The following is a 21759-nucleotide window of genomic DNA, read 5'->3' as shown; positions in this document are numbered from 1 at the left end:
AGAACCTCTGTACGTTAAAACGTTACCCGCTGCTGATAAAAATCAATTATTGCCTCAATTCGCCAATTAACCAAACAATTTTCCTATTGTGTGTATCTTCTGATGAAATTATTATATCGAATCTATTTTATTTTTGTAATTGTTAGGTTCAGATTCTGCGAATCTCTGAAATATTAAATTTTCATTAAATCGAAGAATATTTTTGCATCTTAACCATGTTTTCGAGATATGGGGCTACAGTGTAAGGACTCTAAATCCTTATGTACATAATTAAGGTATTTTGGGTACTCAACAAATATTATACGTATAAATAAACCTATACCTTTAATATTTAAAACTATTTGTATAAATTTTAGCATAAAAATTTTCAAATGTTTTCAAAAAAAGAATATGAAATTATTAAATGAAATACAGGAATAAATATAGAAATTGTAACGATCAAAATCAGAAAAAATTGATTAAACAATCATCGTCGTGTCTTCGTCAATTCGTCTTAATTAAATCTTACATAACGAAATTTCTAATATAATTCAATTAAAAATCAAAGCAACCTGTTCCTACTCGCGAATCATGAACCTGCAATCCACTCTTCTGTATCTCTTCTGATCTCTGATCTTTGTTCGCGGTCAAATAACACGTAAACGACTTGCTCCCATTTTTTGAAAGGGTCTGCGGACGATGGACCAGTTTTCCACCTGATCTGGATCACGATCCATTTTTGTTCGTCAATAGCGTCTCATCCCTTCCAGCGGAACCTGTTTGCTCGCGTGGCGAGAGGTCCTGTCCTCTGCAACAATCTCGTGGATCCTGTTGGGAAACTGGTCCATCAGGAAGGCGATGCTGTCGCCTCTCCGTAACAATGGCCACTGTCCACTGTCTATTGTTGACGAAGGTAAACCGCAAAATGAATCCAGTTAGCCTTTGACTCTTATTCTGAAATCGTTTCGGTCAATTTCCGCTGACAGAAAACTGGTCCACTAGAAAGGGGATGCTGCCGCATCCCTTTGTATTTAATGGTCAGTAGATACTGATAGTTAAGAGCAATAAACTCGAACTATAAAACCTAGAGCCGGTTAGCCTTTGCCTCTCTTGTTGGGATAGCATCATCGAAAGCACTCCCCTTTTTGGGGGTTAAGAATAGTGTCCCGTTTGTGGATAAATAATTGAGGAGATATGTGGGAAAGGGGCCCATAAGAGAAGGTGATAAATTGAGTAAATTAATTAGCTAAATTTGAATTATTAATTATAATTTCTCTTAGAGAACTTTATTATCTATCTATACGTATGTTTACCTGCGTGCCATTTTTCAAAAAGTTTCTAAACTATTAAGAGAAATGGTTAATAATGGTTAATAATGGTATAAACGTAAGTATTGTATAATGATGTATTAAATAAATTATTTCTTATCAGAAATTGGATATTGGAATTGAAGTATTCTTACAATACAGTATTGCTTCGAATTTTGGTTTGTGTTTAGAGAATATTTCTTTATGTGAATACAGAAAATTATATCATGTCAGGAATTCGTGAAATGACATACACATAGATCGTAGATGTAAAAATGTTTCGCTGTATGTATTTGAAAGTTTTCTCGCCAAAGAAATTTTACCGATTCTTCAATCCTTTAATCTGCCCCCTAGTGGATTCCATAATAAACTGTGGGAAAGAGCGTCGAAACTGTATAACTCTACTCTGACAACACAAGATAAATGGTTCAAACCGCTCAGATCACGCTTGACAGAATAGCCCTGACTTTAAATGGGACTAGCAACGAGGTTCTTACTCTGTTTCGATACTTGGTCTGTGATTCAGACATTTCAGAATAGCATCTGTTGTAGATAACACAGATTCCTTTCGTGGGACGTATGATAAAAAATAAAAGACACGAAATTTAACAAAAATTCAAGAACATATTTAAGGATGAGGGTAATTAGTAATTGCTGAAAAAAAGAAATTAATTTACATAAAGCAAAATCACGTTAAGATTCTGCGAAAAAATCCAATAAAACGTTTGTTGTTTCGCTTGTCTCCAAGCAACACTACGCCGCATATCAGGTGCATACGAAGTGTCGCGACGTACTAAAAGTGTTATGGATTACTAATGCGGAAGTGAAAAAAGTAACACGTCTTCTGTTTCGTTCTGAGATGTACGCAACTAATCCACGACCAGTGTGCAATAATAATTTATCTGAACAACAACAAGTTAAACTACAGAAGATCAAAGAGCTGACGAGAATTCTAAAGGTCGACTGATGCAAAAATTTGAAGATTATTTTACAATTGTATAACACATACTTCTTGTTCCGCAGGATACAGATAAAAATCTGACTGTTTGTGAAGAAATACTGGCAACTTATATAAGGAAACGACTAAGGGTATGTGCAAAATCATTTCACCCTTCCTTTAATATGAATCATTTATTCTTTTTCACTGATGAACATCTTGGTATTTGTACAAATATATACGATACATAACCTTGAGAATAAAATTACATAAATGCTGAATGAATTTACGTTTTACATATTTGATGAATATCGAAAGTTGTAGGTGTTTTATCTCAGTCTTAGGTTTGCAGTACTTAATATAGATATAATTAAAATTCAAGTGTAGCCTGTTGTTTATTCAGTGCAAGAAGTTAGATGTGAGATAGTAAGAAAGCCTGTGAATAATATTTATAAAATTATAGAAATCTCCTGGACGATTTTCTATCCTTTCTATTTTTTATTAATTTACTATCCCTTGTACCAGCCACCGTGGCTACGATATCCATAACCGTATCCACTATATCCTCCATATCCATGTCCACCGTATCCACTGTATCCACCGTATCCACCGTATCCACCGTATCCACCGTATCCACCGTATCCACTATATCCGTGACTATAATATAGAGGCCAACTTGGATACCATCCAAAACCATACCTAAAATTGTATTTTGTGAACATCTGCACATACGAATGTCTTACTACCCTCAGAATCAAACTGTTTCAAATATTCTTGTATAACAATCGAACGAAAAATTCTCATACACTCTAAATATTATACATAGATTGTACATTAGATTAATTCAATAAATAATTGTACAACTCTACTTTCAAAATCAGTCATCGATGTACCAGTCATCGATGTTTCCTTGCAAATATTTCTTTGAATTCTATTCATACACTAAAATCTGTACAATTTTCTGGAAATAAAATAGAAGGAAGCAATTAAATAGCTTCATAGCCTATGACTAAGAGCCAAATTAAAACATAAAACTCCATAATAGCACAGGAAATTTGTTAACACAACGCAAAATATTTGACTTCCTCTTACAAAATATCTGAAGTAAGCGGCTATTTTTTCCGCAAAACCTTCCTAGATTCGTCACAATTTCTTACGGCAATCTACCTACCAGGGCCAGTAACTATATCCTATGTAACTCCACGGATTCCAACCGTAACTTCTTTTTGCCACTTTTTTATCCTCAGTTGCATCCTGAGAATTCGGTTCGGCCTGATTGTCAGCAATTATTCTTTCTGACACGTCACTATCGCCCTTTACTTTTTCAAGTTTGTTGATTGGGGACACAGTGGCTGTTCCCAAGGTGAAAATGGTCAAGAATACCAATAACTAAAACGATGATCAAGATTCGTTTGTACAAATGGATTAATATTATTAGTCAAATTTTACAAGTCACAAATCACAGGTTGTTAATAGACTTGGAATTTGTTGTATTTACGAAAAATTTAAAACGACGTGGGTACTCGTTATAATAATCAATAAATGAAACAAATCTCTGCTGAAGTTCCATCTTTTTAGTTATATTCGTAAAAACACGAACTTGCATAAATCTATATAGTCTAGTAGTATTATTGATTTCTTGTGCATAACAGTAACAAGTTTGATAAAAAAATAAATGAAATTTTACGAGTGAGCTGTATTAATTTTAAGTCGTACGATTATTTCGTTGAACTTAAAATTGTAAAATTGTACAAGAGAAAATTAATAACTTATAATTTGTAACTTGTACCCATTCACTGATATCGTTAGATGGTAAATTACTATGCGAAAGAGTTCTATTATCACTAAAACACTAATTTCTTACTGGAATTAATCAAGGAACGTTGTTCGCTAATTCAATAGACTAAATTCGTGGATATTGGAAACTTTGTCGATTATTCTTACCAGAAGATTCATGTTAAACTTGATTCACAATACGACTGTGTGATCCAAAGAGTGAACAGTTCTTTTATACCTGATACAGTTCAGAAATTATTTGCTCCGTGTTATATATACCTACTGAATTCTCGATCCACAACTATTTTCTAATGCCTAAATTAGTCTCTGTTACATTTTCCATCTTTGGATAACCGCATCTCATAACTAGTTACATACATTGATCATGAATTCATCTGGATCGAACGGAAGCACAAATTCTTTAATGGAAAAGCGAGCATGTAATCAAAATCTGGTTTTATTGTTTTGGTCATTGATTAACTGAATTTGATCTGGCATTTTATGGCAAATATACGTTTCCTTGAAGCAAGTTTTTATATACAGGGTGTGTGATTTTTATCTATTATTGGAAATATCTAGAAAAAAGGGTGGTTAACTGCGATGAAATCGGCTTATCATCATCTACGTATTTATTCATATTCATTCATCGCTTATAAAATTAGACGTCTGTCGTTAAACGTTTCTCTGACTAATTTTGGAAGTTCTTAAAATATTTAAGGAATGTTTCGTTTCGAACTTGTTGAAGAATTCTCTTTTCATAATTTGTTAAAGAGCAGACGTTTAATACTTTTGTTGGAATAATTTCCCTTACTATGTGATAATTCGAAAATCGATCGCAGAGCAGAAAATACTTGGAATATCAGCAAGAATATTTTCGACTTCTCATAGAATATCTCTCAAAATATAATTCGTTATAATCACCAATTAACTGATTTCTTTAATCCATTTTTAACTCCAGTTTTAACAATCAATGTCTTCCCATCATAGACATTATCAATGAATCAAATTAAAAATTATAATCAATTACTACCCAACACTACTCTCCTATTCCATAGCAAATTCTACTTCCGCCGTCTGTATTCAACTACCATAATCGCAATCTCTGTTCTCTAAAACAGTATGTATCTCTTTTTCGAAGCTAAAAGTAGCAGCTTGATCTAACATATAATAATCAAGCGCAACCACATCTAAACAATCACCACGTGAATATAGCGTGTGTGCTGACAATTTCACGGCAATTTCGCCGATTGTAAAACACCATACGCAACGCGTCCGAGTAATCCGACCACCCATAATGTTTGCAATCCGGCATTGTTCGCGAAAAAAATCAAGTTAATGAGGTGAACGAAGCTGGGAACGTTCTCAAAAGATGCGTGTAATTTCGCGGAGTTTCGCGTGTGGTACAATTAGCCAGACAAGGTAATTAAGTAATTAGCTAGACACAGAGTTCGATCGAAGCGTACTCGAAGCGAGTCGACTACCATTCGAGGAGTCCACCGACAGGAACTCGCGTTTATTATATAAAAACCTGAACCTTCTCCCTATTCCTTGTCACGTTGAAAACTTGCGTCGTTAATATTTTTCTCCTCTTGTCGTAATTGTCCCCTTAAGGAGGTTTTGTCACACCAGTCCAGGAAATCGAACCAGCGACACCGTTTGCCGCTGGACTTTCTCTGGGTGGAGAACAAGTGACATAATCGACATACTTATGAAAGTACAGCTGGTAAATATCTAAACTCGGCTCATTGTCCGGTGACATAATCGGTATCGTTGGTAATATGATCATTGCCCTAACTGATCGTGTGTAACGTGTAAAGGTTCGTTTACTTCTTACGTATTCAAATAAAATAGTAATCTGATTACTCTGAGACGGACATTATCGCGTGTAGGTAAATACGATTGTTTAAATGAATAGGAAATGTTGCAGCTGCGAAAATATATCAAAGAGGTGTTGAAATACAAAATGCATTTGTAACATAAAAGTACTTTTTGCATTTGTGGAAAAGATCCGGAGATATAGAAAATACGCATACAAGTAAAAATGTTAAAAATATCAAAAATAAGTAAAATAAATTTCTATTTTATTTGTTTATTCATATAATACAACATAAAAGTAATACGCTATTTCATTTTAAGAAAATGATAGTAAGAAAATTTATCGCTTAGGAATGACTTCAAGATCGATTGCATTCGAATTAATTAGCCTTCGTTAAATTTACTTTAATCTATTTCAATGCTTAACCTGTACTCGTATATGTCATAAAATTGCGCGTTAAATGATTGTACTCATATACGCACGTGCTAACTGTAAGATTCGACTTGATCAGACTTCTATTTCTGCTCTATTTCTGTTAATAATTAGATGTATAATTATCGTAGATGAGACTAGCATATTTTTCCGATAATGACCGTAAATTATTACGATCAAAAGTGGTATAGTAATCTATTTCATCGTTCAATTTCTCAACCATCAATTAATTTAACCGATTGCTTTTTGAAAAGATCAGTCTCGTACGTAGAAACAGTTTTATTTTCACTTGTTCTGCAGTATCGCTCGATTAACTTGATCTGTGTCGATATCCTTAATGAATTGACTTCCTACGTTGTGCAACAATAGCACAATTTTGTGGTAGTATAATCGTGAAGGCAGAAAGTTTCAAAAGAAATTGACTTTTATCGTTTTAATCGTTCAACCAAAATATTTAGGTAATCGTTCAACGGTTTTGTACAACTAGGTAGAAATTCTTTAAAAAATGCCTCGTATAGAGCCGCACTGAAATTAGTTACGGTAGAAATTCTTCCAGAAGTACTTGAATAATAATGTATATTCCTCTCGTTCGAAAATATAAAGCGCAATATACCGAATGTGTTTATACGATCTAATAAGTTCCAGTTTCCTCGATAATTTAGCAAAATTGTGGCAAAATTGTAACATTAATAGATATCGACATAGATAAAATAGATATAACTATAAAATTATATCCTTCTTTCAAATTTCCAAATTTCGTATTTCTTCCTATGATATTTTCCAAAAATTTCTGTTAGCAACAGAAATATTCTAAATTTTCTAATAACTCTGCAACATAATTTTCCAAGAAATTCAAAACGTCATACGATTACGTTCGATTAAAGTAACAATGAAACACATGTATTACGTATATTCTTTCTTAATAAAAGGATTAAACTAAAAAGCAAGCAATCAAACTAATATGTCCTTTATTATCTACATCCTATTATTAACATATACATATTCTTCAATACAATCCATTAATAAACTTAGAAATTCCTTTTTCTAGTAACTAAATACGAGTAGAACAAATTTTTTTCAAACTGAATTCAATTACGATTAAAAGTCGTATCTTTGTTTATTAAAAAAACCTGTACTCTGAATCGTTGGCTCGTGTAATTAGATTCCATGGTTACACGTGGAATTAAAAACAGCGCGTGACCACGTCGAACGTATTGTACGCGTCTTAGCGAACTGTTGTCGTTCGATTGTTTGCAATATCGCGACGTTCTTTTCCCGCGTTATAACGTGCCGCTTCAGTTGTCGCAAATCAACGAGCGGTTCTGTGCAATTGAGGTGAAACTCGACATTTCTTTCCGATGTTATGCAAAAATCCATCCCCGCCAGCTAAAGTTTCGTTTAACGACGCTCGAGCGCGACACTGATCGCACAGTCCTCGTGGAATCTCGAGGCACAAAAGTACTCTTCGTGCCACTTTGTAAAACTTTCTCACACGATGAAACATATCTCTCTATTCTTTACATTTTTCATCAAAATTTGACCGTGAATCGCTTCGATATTTAATTGTGAATCGCTTCAATGAAAAATAAGTTTAATCGAAAAAATTGATATTTTCTCGCAAATTAATCTAATATTTAACACAAAATTGTGTCGATAGTTTAACAAAAATTGAAAGAACAGTTCGTTGTTAGAAGTATTGCATGAAGGTTATATCATGTGGCAATCAACGATACAAAGAAGACGCCACTGAAGATAACACGATGGTCGCTATCTCGTCATCACTCGGTGCATAAAGTGTAATTTCCGAGCAGACAGTGTTCAAGCCTACTATAATGAAGCTTAGGAAATTCCACCTCCTATGCTACGTGTGCGTACTGTACACTTTCGTTCAGTCTAAGAAAACAAATTGGGAAAACCAGTCCACACCAAACCCCTCCTCAAGCTCGCAAGAACCAACAGAACTTTTAAATGCAAATAATCCGCGAGACAAACGGGCATTAGGTCTGATTCTCTCAGGCTTGGCGCAGGTTTTTGGTTACACGGTAAGCCCTGTGCAAATAGCCTCGTTACCCAATCCTAATTCCGAGTCAGACGAGGCAAGAGCTACTAACAACACTCAAACAAACTCTACTCAATCGACTACATCAGCTCCAAGACAGCGAGAAACGATCAAATTCACGGGTGTGGTGAATTTTAGTAATGGAACAGGTATATTAACTCAATTGCAACAATATGAGAATATTTTCCATGGTAATTCATCTTCTACAACCTCCAAACCGCCTTCAACATCGTCAGCGATGCCACCACAGATTGATCCAAGGAAACAGACTCCTAATCAACCACTACCACCTCCTCTCTTGGTAAAGATCCCCCTGCCAGTCATATCGGAGCCTTCCTTACCGACCGTACCTCAACCTCCTCTACCTGAGATTCCTTCTCAATTCATTAATCTATCCTACCCTGAACCGTACATCAGTTCAATTCGCAATGAACAAGGAATGGTGTATAGAAAGAACGTGAGCACTGAAAAAGTGACGATAGAAAATCAGCCAATTTATAATGCAAAGGATATTCAATCGCCACCTCCTCCAATGTTAGTTCAACCGCCAATGATACATGATCTTTCAACTACATCTCCTTCTTATAATGAAGATCCAAGATGGAAACAAGAGTATGAAGAAAGACTTGCAGAATTGGAGCGTAAACAGGAAGAGCATGCGAAGAAATTGAGGGAACAAGAATGGTACAGAAATCGTCAGAAGGATGATAATTATAGTGGTGAGGAAGATGGTGATTCAAGGAAGCAAATAGATCACGGAGATCAAGATTCTGGATGTGGAGGAAACCAAGAGGAAAGCGATAAAGGAAAACCGTTGAGAGAAGAAGAAGATCAGTCGAGAGAGAGATATGAGAGTGAAGAAAGGATTCGTGAATATCCCACGAATCAAAAACAACCTGCAGAAAGTGAAGAAGAGTATTATAGGAACGATGATGTTTATAAAGAAGACACGCCTCAAACTAGTGAAAATTATACTAGTATACAATATAGTGAACCACTACCTTTGAGCGAAGATGATGAGGAACGACGACCTGAAGATCTTCGTAACAGTTATGGGGAACCTCTGTACAATCGTGAACTGATTGATGATGGATTTGTGAATTTTTTTGGAAGACTCAAGCAGCCATTGAGCAATATTTATAGCTCGTCTGTGCCTGCTGAATCGGAGGAAGAGGTTTCGAGAGAGGAGGAAGATTCGCGTGGTAATCAGAAAGATGAAAATGAAAGTGATGAAAGGAGCAGAGAAGAAGATGTTCCAGCAAGAAACAAGTATGAAGAATATACTCTGGAGGAAGATACAGATAACAGGAAGAAAGATGGAAAAGGATCTAACGAAGATAATTCTGAGTTACCAATGAAAATTGCCAATAATCAATCGAATGGCGAAAATCGATCCTTTTCCACCGAAGAACGGAATGTAGCGGATGAATTGGATTTCAGTAAATTTATGCCATTAATCGTTCCTGTTCGGTACCTAAATGCTCCTGAAGAATTAAGAAAGACGAAATTGAAGTCATCGACAAATGAAAAATCAGAGAATGATAATACTTTAAGAGCAGAAGCTTCAAAAAAAGTCTCGTCTAAAGAGCCAAAGCGATCAAAAAAAGAAAATTTGAAACCGGTAGTAGGTGTTACAGAAAGAAAAACACCAAAGAATCTCCACGAGGGTGAACAAAAGGAAGTGCAAATGTGGCCACCGCCATTCGACTTTATTTTCGACAGTACAATACATACTAACATTGTTCCAAGAAATTCGAACGATAATGACAATATTAAGGTATCGAATAGTCAAGAAAATCGTAGAAAATTTGAATCTTCCAATAAAATGAGGAAAGAAAAACATGGAGAAGAGAAAAGTCAAATAATACTTGATAATTCAAATCAAAGACCGTATGGCTATTCTGAAAATATTTATGACCAAGGTCTTAAAAAGGAACTCGAATTTAGAACAGTTCCTGGGAAACGACTGATGATGAATAGGCCTATAAATACTGTGAGTTCAAATAAAACACGTTTTGAGACGAAAACCGTGAAATCTAATCAAAATGATGATGATAGAAAAGAAATACCAGATTTTTTAAAGCGTTATAAGTATATTTCAAATAATAATTATAGATCCACAGAACGACCAAATATCGAAATAAAAAATTTTCCAGAGCTGCAGGACCCGAGTTCATTGAATTCTATGAAACTTGAATCCTCGAAACGCAGTATTGCAAGAAATCAACCATCTTCAAAAAATAAAAAGCAGATAAATGTTAAAAATCGTATAATGCAAGATACTCCAGTTCCTCGACAGAAGTTTGAATCAACGATGTTTCTCGAACCTAGAGAAAATTATAATTTGTTCAATTTTGGTGAACGTGTTTATGATTTCAATTATGGCAGGGGAAACGACAGATTGTCCGGAGTTTTTGACGGGAATAAAAAAATTAGAAACGTAGAAATAATTGGTTTGACGACGCCGCAGCAGGACGTGTATCGCTATGATGAAAGTTTAACGAAATTCACCAGTGAACCGGAAAGCAGAAGCGAGAAAGTCGAAGATTACGCGAATGGTGCTACCACTATAAAAATGGTAGCACAAGAACGCATTAATCCAAATGAACCAATTAGTTATGTCGATTATTCTCGTATTTTATAACTTATTATTATTTTCAAGCTAATTGTGCAATATGATTTATTTTCAATACTTCGTTTTTTAGTAATTTAACACGTTGAATTTAAAAATATTTTAAATATAGTAATTAAAGGAATTTAAAAGAATTTTAAAAATAGTTATCAATGTTTTGTTACATGATTCATTTAAAATACTTTTTCACTAATTTCAACATTTGTTACATTCTAATATAGTGAAATCAATCATATTTCATGCTTTGTGCTAAATAATTGGAAAATATAATAGGTAAATTGTAAAATGATCCTTTTATCACGTATATATAGCAATTATAATTTAATATATTTATTAAAAATTAACCTACAAATACACATATGTATTTTGTGCATTACACATAATATATAATATTCAAAATAATTTGCCTAACTGAAAATCTCAAGTGTATATTTAAAATTATTTAGAACGCGAAAAAAACATTTATTTTTCAAACTACTCGTATATATATACGAGTTAAAATTTATATATATATACATAAATAATTAATACATCAAAAGATATTATATGATTTGTTATAGAAATTGCTATAGAAAATGTTAAATACTCAGTTTCGAAATAAAGTGTTGTAAGATGAAAAAAAAATTAATTTTTTGGTAATTTGAAAACAATATTATTTCCTTAACCTCTTCTCTACCGTCTTTGTATAATATAATAATTGAGATGAACGTATGGCAATTACAAAAATATTCTATAATATCGCATGTATGTTACAGGACAAGCGACAAGAAATGCAAAGACGCAGTGAATTGGAACATAAAATGACGGAAATTCTCGAAAATTTGAAAACCCGGCTGCTGGTCGAGTAATTCTTGTCAAGATGTATACTTATACGTTTTCTGATTTATTTTTGTAATAACTAATGAGTTTATTGCATGAATATATTATTGAGATTAAGTACCTAAATTATTAATACTGAATTACCGAGTTAGCAACGTGCTGTAAGAAATACATAATACGTACAAAGATAAATCACTTACCAACTTTTTCTTTCTTGAATCTATCCCTTATTGTCCTCCTGTGTTGTAATTCATATCTAGAATGACTAGAATTTATTCACTTAGTTCACTTATCACATAATTGAAACTATAGCACTAATTTATTCGGTTTTATTTAAGGAAATTGTAATTTTAATTTACGACGTGCAGGGGACGACATTTAATGCAATGAAACTGAAATTTTGTTTTCGATAATCGAAATATGTAGAATTATCGAACTGAATTATCGAACTGAATTATCGAGATGAATCATCAAGTTCCATTCAAATATTGCGCCATTAGAATGTAATGCTGTCGTTGTGTTGTTACTATGTTAAAACTGTTTGGTGGTTTAAAGAATAAATTATTAAACAAAAGTGCAATGTATAACATTAAATAATTAAATATTATAGATTGTAATATCTTTTTTAAAGTTTGATAATTAAAATATTACAAGGATGGAGAAATTCTTACAAAATATAGGCGTAGGGTTAAGATCTATTGATGATCCATTTTTCGACGATTCATACAGAATTTGCAAAATTTTTCAACGTAAAGGTGTTACTGTTGAAGATGATGAAGAACTATGTCATGATGTGTAAATAAAGATTTCTTTTATATAAACATTTATCATTGTGCATAACCTACAAATAACTGATTTTAATAAAATGATTTATCAATTTCAGTATAAAAGAATTCTCTTGTTACATTACTGGTTGTAAAGCAACATTCAATAAATTAATTGATTTTGAGATGCACTACAATAGCAATCATCGATATGTTTGTGCAGAATGTAACAAATGTCTACCAAATCCTAGATTCTTAGATATTCATATTCAAGAAACCCATGATAGCTTTTTCCATGTTTTATCAGTGAAACAGCCAATGGTATTTATAATTATTTTATTTCAATATAATGTACATCATACTGTTTGTTAATATTAATAATATCTTTTAGTATCAATGTTATGTTTCTGAGTGTGATTTAAAATTTAATACATCATTTGAAAGAAGAGATCATTGTGTTAGCGTACACAAATATCCAAAGAATTTTAGATTTGATAATACTCCACATTGCGTAAGAGATAAATCAAAAGATAAAATGGATATTGATGAACCAGAGCCAAAGCAGAAGGAATCCAAGTCAAGAAAAATACAGTTAAATAAAAATCAAAAAGCTAAAATGTTTATAGCTACAGCAAAAACTACAATTTCGACAAATGTTATCCGTGAAAGTCAATTAAAGCCTTCAAATAATAATGTAGGAGCTACTTCGTTACTTTTTATCCCTAGGCAAGTACATAAATCATATACAAAAGTACTTACTAAAAATCAATCTGATGAAAAAGATGTGCTTGAAACAGGATGTATGATGGACTTGGCTAATACATTACCAAATACGTAGTTGAAAATAATGTATAATTTTGGTTTAATGTCTTTTTTTATCATAAATATAATTTAAATATCACAACAATCTTTGTATGTACAATGAACCTTACAAAATTTATTCCACGTTTCTATCTTATTCTCCCTTCTATTTACATATCCGCACTTATAGTCTTGTTGCTCAATATACAAATAAACCTCTAAATTTATCTATTCTGAGTTGCTTACTGTATATAGAATATCATTTGCAATAAATTGTATATAAAAAAAATTCTGGGCAAAGTTATCAGACATCCTACCTAGCACAATTGCTATTATCTTGGAAGTAGCATTGTAACAGTAAGCATATTTATATATTTATATAACTTCTAAATCCTTACACTATATTTGTTATGCATATGATTATATATATTGTCAAAATAATATTTTTGTTGCTATGTATCAAATATTAAACCCGAAGCCATAAAATATTAAATTATACTAACGATTACAGAAAACGTGATATTTATAGAATACTAAACAAATTTTGCGCAGACACTACGTATTTTTTTTTTTTTTATTATCGACGACTAATATAAAAGTAATCTAAGTCAAATAAGCCATTAACTTGGCTGTTTCGTTTTTAAGTACTGAAAGTTCATATTTAAGTCTCTTATTTTCGTGTTCTAAGAAAGCTGCCCTGATAGCAATTTCATCTTCCTTGGCTCTTCGTGCGTCCCTCGAGCGTTTTGCGGCTTCGTTATTCTTCCTTCTTTTTTCTCGATAAGCTGCATCTTTCTCATCAGCAGTGCTCGTTGGTACAGGACTTTTTGTGACCTTTCGCATCTTTGTAATCATGCTTTCGTTCGATTGTTTCATCGTTTCCAGCATTCGCTTTCGAAACTCCGAATAAGCTTCGCTGGATTCTAGATCGTATACTAATTCGGTTCCTCCTATCGTGAGCGATAGTGGATCTTTTGGATAAGCCTTAAAGGGTCTTGTATTTTTTGTAATATCTATAGGCAAATTGTACATCGCAGTTTTGTCACAATCTGTAATCAACGTATTGGAGGGGTCGAAAAATTTCGTTGGATTAATAGTTTCATTATTTGAATTCAATAATGTTGACAATATAGTAGGAATGAATGGAATCGAAATGTTCATTGGCGAAGTGGAAAAGCCATCGTTTTGCGATGGCGCGTCCGTAAGATTGTGAACTGGCTCGGGTTTAAGCTTCTTCGGTGAGTCACATTCGGAAGGTGGCGTTATCATAAATTTTCGAACTTCCAAAGGACTCCTCCCAGTTTCTGAAAAATGCGTAACTTGATCTTGTTTCGTTGTGTTTGTTACATGTGAGTTTGAATGTAAACTGGAGTTTGCTGACTCTTTTGAGATTGTTGCTTTCTTAAAAGACAGGTCTAGTATCGAGTCAGAAAATTGCATGCTAGTATCTCCGTTAGAAGCGCATTCTTTTACTTGTACATTATCCAGCCCCGCTTGGAAAAAAGGATTCATTCTGCAGTTTATCATCATCTAAAACAAAAAGTTTGCATGAAAAGAAAAAAATATTTCTTTGAACGTTTTTCATACAAATGCAAATTCTCGTTTGCTATGTTTTGAAAAGTATTGCATATTTAGTGGTTATCCTCTGAACGTTTTAAAAATTAAAATAATAATAAATAGATAATGATATAAATGGATACTTTTTAACTTTCAATTCTTTTAGTTTTCCAAATACGTATTAATTATACATTACTACACGTGGCAATCATAAAAATGAAATGTATAGCGGCTAAATAGAGATTCACGTGCTTGAATTAATAATAACAATCGTTTGAAAACGTGGGAAACCAACGGGAAGCGAGTGTAACAAATTATATTTCGATATTGTCAGGAGTAAGAATATTATGTTAATGAAGTCAAAACATTAATTTGTAGTTAAATAACATTTGTTATTTCGATGTGTTCCAAGATAAACTAGCCAATATTTACTTTGTAAGAAATCGAAATATAATTTGTCTAACGAGGAATATAGTTAATTTGACGAGAAATGAAATATAGACAACGTGTAGTCGAATAGGTATCGAATACGTGTATCCGTTAATTACGAAAGTTTGGAATTCTTTTATGTTTATCAATTAACATAGAACATATGTCTTAATAGTTAATCCGAGGTCACGCACCGGTCACTGATGTATCACAACAATATCACTCTATCGTAGTTCCAAATCGCGCACGTTTTCTTAGAGATCTTCACACAATAATTACTCGAAACGAAAATCGTTTTTTAAGAAGTTCTGAAATCGGTTTTTTGGTAAAATGTGTTCACACGACGGTTCTTCAAAACCGTTTAGAACGAGAGGGGTTTCGCAGTTTCGCTTATATACTGCCCAACCCTTGTAAGAACTTGGGGTAGGAGAGAATCCCTTAGAAAATGGTAGGGAACGGCAATCCTGGTGACCACAACGCTGGGGTCTGACTGGCACGCGTTCGCCACTACCTAATCCCGAAATGTTTATAGGACGACACGTTCACATGATTACGACTACGTAATCGCGTACGTAAGAAAATGAGTTGGGTTATCTATGATCGAGTAATTGATTGTATATGTATTTTGTTGAGCTTGTATAGTATATCTTGTAATAAAAGGATCTTACAAGGGAATTTACATTTTAGTTTAATAGTTCGAAAATGGAAAAATGTTATTATTCAAAATGTTTTATTTATGAGGGTTGTTTATTAAATATGAGTTAGGAAGGAATTAATGATAGTATCAGAGTTGAAAAAATTTGACTGAATTTATTAATTGAATTTATTAATTATTTATTCATTTCTTTTAGATTTGTTAGTTATTTCTTCATTTTGTTGTTCATGTATTAACCTCTTTCCTGATTATTTCTTAGTACTTCTATTACTTCTATTATACCTTGTTATCTTTCTGTTTCTTTCTATTATATATCTTCCGTCATTCAAAACCAATTCATACAATGAAAATCACGCATTAAATATATTTAAAAAAAGAAAAACATTTCTACATTTAAAAAGGAAATAAGGTGAGGATTAATCGAACTTTAAATACAAAAATTAAAGAAGTTAAGTCTTTCTTCAAATAAATAAATCTTCTTTAATTTATTACGTCAAGTTAACCAGTATAATACTGGAAAGTACTAAATGTCCCATAAAATCAAAAGTTATTTTAATATTCACAATACTTTTGTAGTTAGTGTGTCATCCTACCTGTCGTTGCCATTGTATATAAAACAAATTACAGCGGCAAGTATTCGGACTACAATGGAATCCCGTTAAATTAATCCGGGTAGTAAATTACCTCTTACCTCACCTAGATTTTGAAAAATCCAGTTAATATTTGACATATAAAAATCTTTTCTCTTAAATCCTGTGTGACGTCAGGGACAGCATACTGTTTCTAATAACTAGTTCGTCAAAGGGTTAAGCGTTTCGACGATCGGTAGCTGCTAACTGAGCGACCCTCAAAATAGCAGACCTGAGGCATCTTTTCGTGTAATGGTTACCCGTACAAATAGTATGTATAGAATTACTATGCATAACCCTTTCGTGACCCTTTCCTTGACTATTTTCCGTAATATTTCGTAGTGATTTTTGTTTCTGGTTTGTACTGCATGATTTACGATGACCATCACTGAAAGAAAATCGCGGAATTTGCATAAAGTGCTCATAAATTAACTGGTGAAAGTGTTGCAAATAAGTGAAATTTGTTCGAAATTTGTATGTCAAAGAAAAATGAGGAAGAGGTTTGTACTTTACGATGATTGTTTTTTGTGTGTGATGGATTTTTTTGGTCCTGGTAGCTCGTTAGGATTGGACAACATATGGCAATCTTAAGAGCGTGTCACCGGAAGATGAACCTACTCTTTTCTTCGACTCGTGTTGATTAATGGTTCAGTTTCATGGCTGACTATGTAAGTTCATTAGTTAATCGTTACTTCAACTTTCATTTGAGCCTTCCATGGCGTTTCTTTGTTTAATGGATTCCATTGTCTCTTAGGTAAAATGGGATTCTTTGAGAATAGCATCGAGATGTTGAGGAAATCTGTTGCAAATTTAATATCTTTTAACATCTTTAATTTACACATATTGTCATAAGACTAACTGAGCTCTACTTAAGACGATTAACATAAACGTTTACGGTATGTTGTTGAAAATTACTTAACTTTAAAAATTACTTAAGTTTATATCATACTAAAAAGTGATTGGATTGCACAAATTATATTTCTGGCAAGAATTTATTACAAGACTATAATGATTAATTTCATTTTTTGTAAATTCATATTTAAAGCTCTCTACAATGTCATATGACTTGAAAGTTATACTTTTTTCATTTATATTTCATATTTAATAAATCTTCATTCCTTCGATCGCCACTATATCATTTTACTCTCCTTCATTGCACTATTGTATTGCTTATTATTGTATTATCCTATCTATTGATAATAATTATTACCTTCTATCTTAATCATTAGATTAAGAAACTTCTCTAAAAATAAGAAATTTATAAGAAAATGGCATAAATAATTGTAAGTTCTAAAGTAAGTTGTAACATAATCATTTTTTTTTTTTCGTTTTTTAATATGTAGAATAGATCAGCGTGCATTGTAAGCTTGTCAATTGTTTTTGAAAGATTTCTTTGCCCTCTTTTCTTCCGAATTCTCAAGAAAATTTATAGAAATTCGAGTGTGAGAAAAATAGGGGAAAGATGAAGGTATCCAGTTATGCTCGGTAGCATGGACGTCTCATTATGTCTTGGTCCCAAGATCACGCCAAATTTAGTCCTCCATTTCATATCCCCGTTAAAATGACGTGCCGTCCATGGAAAAGCATCCTAGCGATCAATTCACTGCACCGCCTCCTTTCTCGTATACAAATTTTTGCTCTTTTGGCCATATAACCCACATTTCTATGGTGCAGGAGCAACTGCAACCCGTTATTTGCGATATTTTCTGTAGCCATCATCCGACGACAGATGAATGGATCCCCGTATTTGCATCTGCTCCTACCGCACCGAAGTGTATATAAACCCTATAACGGTATGTCGATGCAAAATTTTCGCCATGATTCGATGTGGAAAATGTCTCAATTCACCGGCATCGTTGACGTTTTTTAAATAGTCCCGCTGTGAGTAATCAATTTTTGTTCAAGGAGAATCGAACGAACAAGGAATGAAATACAAATTTTTCAATTCATGTAATAGATATATCGATCATCGGACAAAAACAGGTAAAAGTAAAGTGTAAAATTAATATAAAAAGAGGGGATGATATTCTAAAGATTTCTTTTTAATAGATTTAGCTTTATTGTTTCCTCTAAGATATTTCCTTCCAATATTTCGTAGGCAAACGGAACGGCCCATAAGCCAATAGTACAACTTTCAGTCTTGAATCTTTTTTCTTCGAAGTTTTTTAAACATTTGACTTAATGAAAGATTGTATAATAAAGTACCTCAGAAGTTTCTTCAAATTTTTTGGAAGCCTCAGACAATGTAAAAGTAATACTTAAATATGAATGACTCAATTTTCCTATGATTTATTTTAGTTTTATAACTTTTTACTTCAAATTCGTTCACTTAAAGCAACTACTTTAATAACTTTGTGTTAATGTCTAGAATTAGTAAATTCACGGTCTACGTAAGTTTCCGTAGTTAAATGTTCTAAAACGCTCGTGGCTACATCAATTACACAATCATTAGATTATCAATAGCTATGGTCCGGTAGTTTGCATGTACTAGTAGATAACACAAATAGCTAGTAGAAAGCTTCTGATAAACCAAACAATTATAATCTTTGAACCCAAATTGGGTTTGGTTATGGTTATAACTTTCACACAAATTTTTTAGATTTATGAGGACCAAAGTTTCACAATGATAATAGTTCTTAGAATTGGATTTACGTGATGTGTTTGATTGTATTTGTTTTTCGTTGAATAATACCCAATACAATATTGTAGAAGAGGTACATATAAATAATATATAATATTATATTATGTATTAGAAGTAGAAGAAGTAATACTAGCAGGTAAAAGAATATCTTATTATAGAATAGGTATCCAATAAGATTTCTCATATTTCATGTATATATCGCTCGTTAAAAGCGTCAAGCTTACTAATTTTTAAGAAGGGTACAATATAGCACGAGGAACGCTCAAGATTATATTGAACCCTATATAACTCATTATCAACTCTATGAAAGGATGCAATTTTAATAAAATTACTAAAAATAGTCGAAAATTGTCTATAATAGTGTACTTTCGTATGTTCTTCGAAGGATTGCATATGAAATAAGTTCGGAATTAGATATTAAGGATCTTATCTACCGAATACAATTGTTTCGAAAGAAGCTTTTACCATAAACGTTTATATTACATATGTTATCACATATTTATGTTACATATAATGCAAATTTTCTTCCTATTCAGTTTTTATTTATTCATATATGTCATATATTACTTTAAAAATTATAAAAATTTATTAATAGGTATTTCATCTTGTATTTGAATCAAGATTATTATTAATTTTTTATATAAATATAGGACGAGAATATGGTGGAAATTGAATATTATCAAAATGTTATCATATTTATAACGTTTCCTTTTTCAGTTTTTCTCCTTTTTGTATGGAAAATATCTCAACTTATTACCGATCTTGATGAAATTTACAATCATCTCGGTAGGAGGTCTCAGGCTGTGACTTCGTTTTCAAACAGACATTAGTCCTTCTAATAGTATTCGACACCAAAGCGTTTTGAAGAAAGAGATGCATTAAGATGTATGTGGTGAATGTCGTTCGCAATAATTACTTCTCAATTTATCTCACGGTCGGACCACCGACCAAGTTTTGCCAACAGACTTTCAAGATTTGCTTGCTTCCGGTCCTCGGCACGCCTCCTTCCCCAGCGAGAACTCTTTTCTTTCCACGAAAGCTTTTGCATTTCGTTCTCGCTGTATCGCGAGACACGCCTTTGGGCAGATTTTTCGACAAGGAATTTTATTCGTCGACCAAGTAGTCTCCTTTCAGAGATGGCTTCAGATGAATAGCCTTCGGCATAAACACATTACCAATACACACATTACCTATTTACGACAAGGGAGGCCCGAGTTGGAGGAAATGTCTGAGAAACTAGCTTGTAGGTGGAGAAAAGCTTTTGTTATAAGAGAATTAAAAACTTTGTATATTGTGACAGATAAATAAACAGTTTATAACATAAATAAAATTAGCTGGGACGTTAATTATTTTTACGCTATGTTATATAACCTACGCGGAAATGTCTTTCATTACCATTAAATATTATAGCAAATATTATACTTTGGATATTGTATGTATTCTTGCTTGTTATGTGAATTGGGTATGTTGCTCTCTTAATTTTTTTTATGAATACTAAGTGCTGAAACAACTCTTCTTTCTCTAATAAACTTTATCAGTCCCTCAAACTTATATTTCATTACAACAATATTTTTTACGATGTATACGATAGTAATCCTTATAAAATATAAGTATGGAAATATCCACCGATTGCAAGATTAGTTTAGTAATAGTAAGTATAATAATAATAGTAAACAAAGTATTTGAGGACAGAAACATCTACGAACACTGTCACTATTCGTGACAGATCGTTCGATACTCGTTACTAAGCTGTACAATTACAAACAAAAAAGATTTGAATGTCTCTCTTTTTCTAGAAAGAGAAAAGGTCAAAAACATTTACATGCTATTTGTTTAAGAAGCCTTCAAAAAAAAATAACGTAATAAGATTCGTGTATTGTTTACGAACTTACGAAGACCATCGCCCCCTCCCTCCCCATTCCATAAGCTTTTATAAACTAGTAACATTCTCTCCATACTTTCTCTGTCTAAGACCTGAATTCCATTAACCTGGAAAATACTTACAAGTTTCCCAATTTTTTAACGGAAAAAACAGTGATTAAAAAGAGATTTATCAGAACATTTCGCAAGTGACAAAAAATGCATAATTATTACGAAAAGTCATAAAGCAATTGGTATGGTCACAAAAATGACAAAACGGATTTCACAATATGAAACGAAGGGCTATTACCAAATGGTAATAAGGAATTCTTTCTTGTATTAGAGCCAGGTAGACGCAAATTACACAATGAAACTTTGCATTACCTGCACACGTTTTCATAACGGCATCATCAAAAATACAATGATGTAATTTATGTTTATTATATTTTTCAGAGTTGCCTCATAACGAAGCGAAAAGAAAAACTGTAAGAATTTGAAAACTCGATTACATCGCTATGAATTAACTTCGTCTAACTTCGAAAACAGTTTTTACCTAAAGCCACCTTTAGGCAGCAAAAATACATTTCTCACTACCTTCAGGATTTTTAGTGTACGGATTAAAGTAATAATCCGCTATTTTTTATTTTTTACGATAGCTTATTCCTT

The 21759-nt window shown here is 32.7% G+C and overlaps 4 protein-coding genes across 9 annotated transcripts; 3 read left to right on the top strand and 1 right to left on the bottom strand.

The window, feature by feature from the left end:
- Positions 1-2055: 2055 nt before the first annotated feature.
- On the top strand, positions 2056-11964 carry LOC110119620. Its single transcript, XM_020865009.2, has 3 exons — positions 2056-2244; positions 2310-2375; positions 11694-11964. The coding sequence occupies exons 1-3, from the start codon at positions 2146-2148 to the stop codon at positions 11784-11786; spliced, it is 258 nt and encodes an 85-aa protein (XP_020720668.1). The 5' UTR covers positions 2056-2145; the 3' UTR covers positions 11787-11964.
- On the top strand, positions 7642-11195 carry LOC105666174. The gene has a single exon (XM_012313050.3). It carries the CDS (start codon positions 8080-8082, stop codon positions 10948-10950), a length of 2871 nt encoding a protein of 956 aa, XP_012168440.2. The 5' UTR covers positions 7642-8079; the 3' UTR covers positions 10951-11195.
- A 282-nt stretch (positions 11965-12246) lies between the features above and the next one.
- Positions 12247-13428, top strand: LOC100642341 (zinc finger protein 511). The gene is made up of 3 exons (XM_003398276.4): positions 12247-12552; positions 12641-12842; positions 12913-13428. The coding sequence occupies exons 1-3, from the start codon at positions 12413-12415 to the stop codon at positions 13357-13359; spliced, it is 789 nt and encodes a 262-aa protein (XP_003398324.2). The 5' UTR covers positions 12247-12412; the 3' UTR covers positions 13360-13428.
- On the bottom strand, positions 13367-17353 carry LOC105666137 (D site-binding protein). 6 transcript variants are annotated; one of them, XM_048409063.1, is made up of 3 exons: positions 17101-17353; positions 16655-16980; positions 13367-14852 (listed from the first exon to the last, which is right to left on the bottom strand). In XM_048409063.1, the coding sequence occupies exons 2-3, from the start codon at positions 16691-16693 to the stop codon at positions 13926-13928; spliced, it is 966 nt and encodes a 321-aa protein (XP_048265020.1). In that variant the 5' UTR covers positions 16694-16980; positions 17101-17353; the 3' UTR covers positions 13367-13925. The 6 variants fall into 6 exon arrangements, with proteins under 6 accessions (XP_048265020.1, XP_048265019.1, XP_048265021.1 ...); XM_048409062.1 differs by having other exon boundaries at positions 17106-17353; XM_048409064.1 differs by having other exon boundaries at positions 17211-17353.
- Between the last annotated feature and the right edge of the window lie 4406 nt (positions 17354-21759).

This window comes from Bombus terrestris, chromosome 10 (genome assembly GCF_910591885.1).
Source record: "Bombus terrestris chromosome 10, iyBomTerr1.2, whole genome shotgun sequence".
NCBI lineage: Eukaryota > Metazoa > Arthropoda > Insecta > Hymenoptera > Apidae > Bombus > Bombus terrestris.
This window is presented reverse-complemented; position numbering and strand designations above follow the sequence as displayed.

Coding starts and splice junctions, on each gene's coding strand:
- LOC105666174 (XM_012313050.3), top strand. CDS start 8,080: ATGAAGCTTAGGAAATTCCACCTCCTATGCTACGTGTGCGTACTGTAC.
- LOC110119620 (XM_020865009.2), top strand. CDS start 2,146: ATGTACGCAACTAATCCACGACCAGTGTGCAATAATAATTTATCTGAA. Junction 2,245..2,309: donor AGCTGACGAGAATTCTAAAG/GTCGACTGATGC, acceptor CTTGTTCCGCAG/GATACAGATAAAAATCTGAC. Junction 2,376..11,693: donor ATATAAGGAAACGACTAAGG/GTATGTGCAAAA, acceptor TGTATGTTACAG/GACAAGCGACAAGAAATGCA.
- LOC100642341 (XM_003398276.4), top strand. CDS start 12,413: ATGGAGAAATTCTTACAAAATATAGGCGTAGGGTTAAGATCTATTGAT. Junction 12,553..12,640: donor GAAGAACTATGTCATGATGT/GTAAATAAAGAT, acceptor TATCAATTTCAG/TATAAAAGAATTCTCTTGTT. Junction 12,843..12,912: donor TATCAGTGAAACAGCCAATG/GTATTTATAATT, acceptor AATATCTTTTAG/TATCAATGTTATGTTTCTGA.
- LOC105666137 (XM_048409061.1), bottom strand. CDS start 16,693: ATGTCAAATATTAACTGGATTTTTCAAAATCTAGGTGAG. Junction 14,853..16,654: donor TTTTTCAAAATCTAGGTGAG/GTAAGAGGTAAT, acceptor TTTTTGTTTTAG/ATGATGATAAACTGCAGAAT.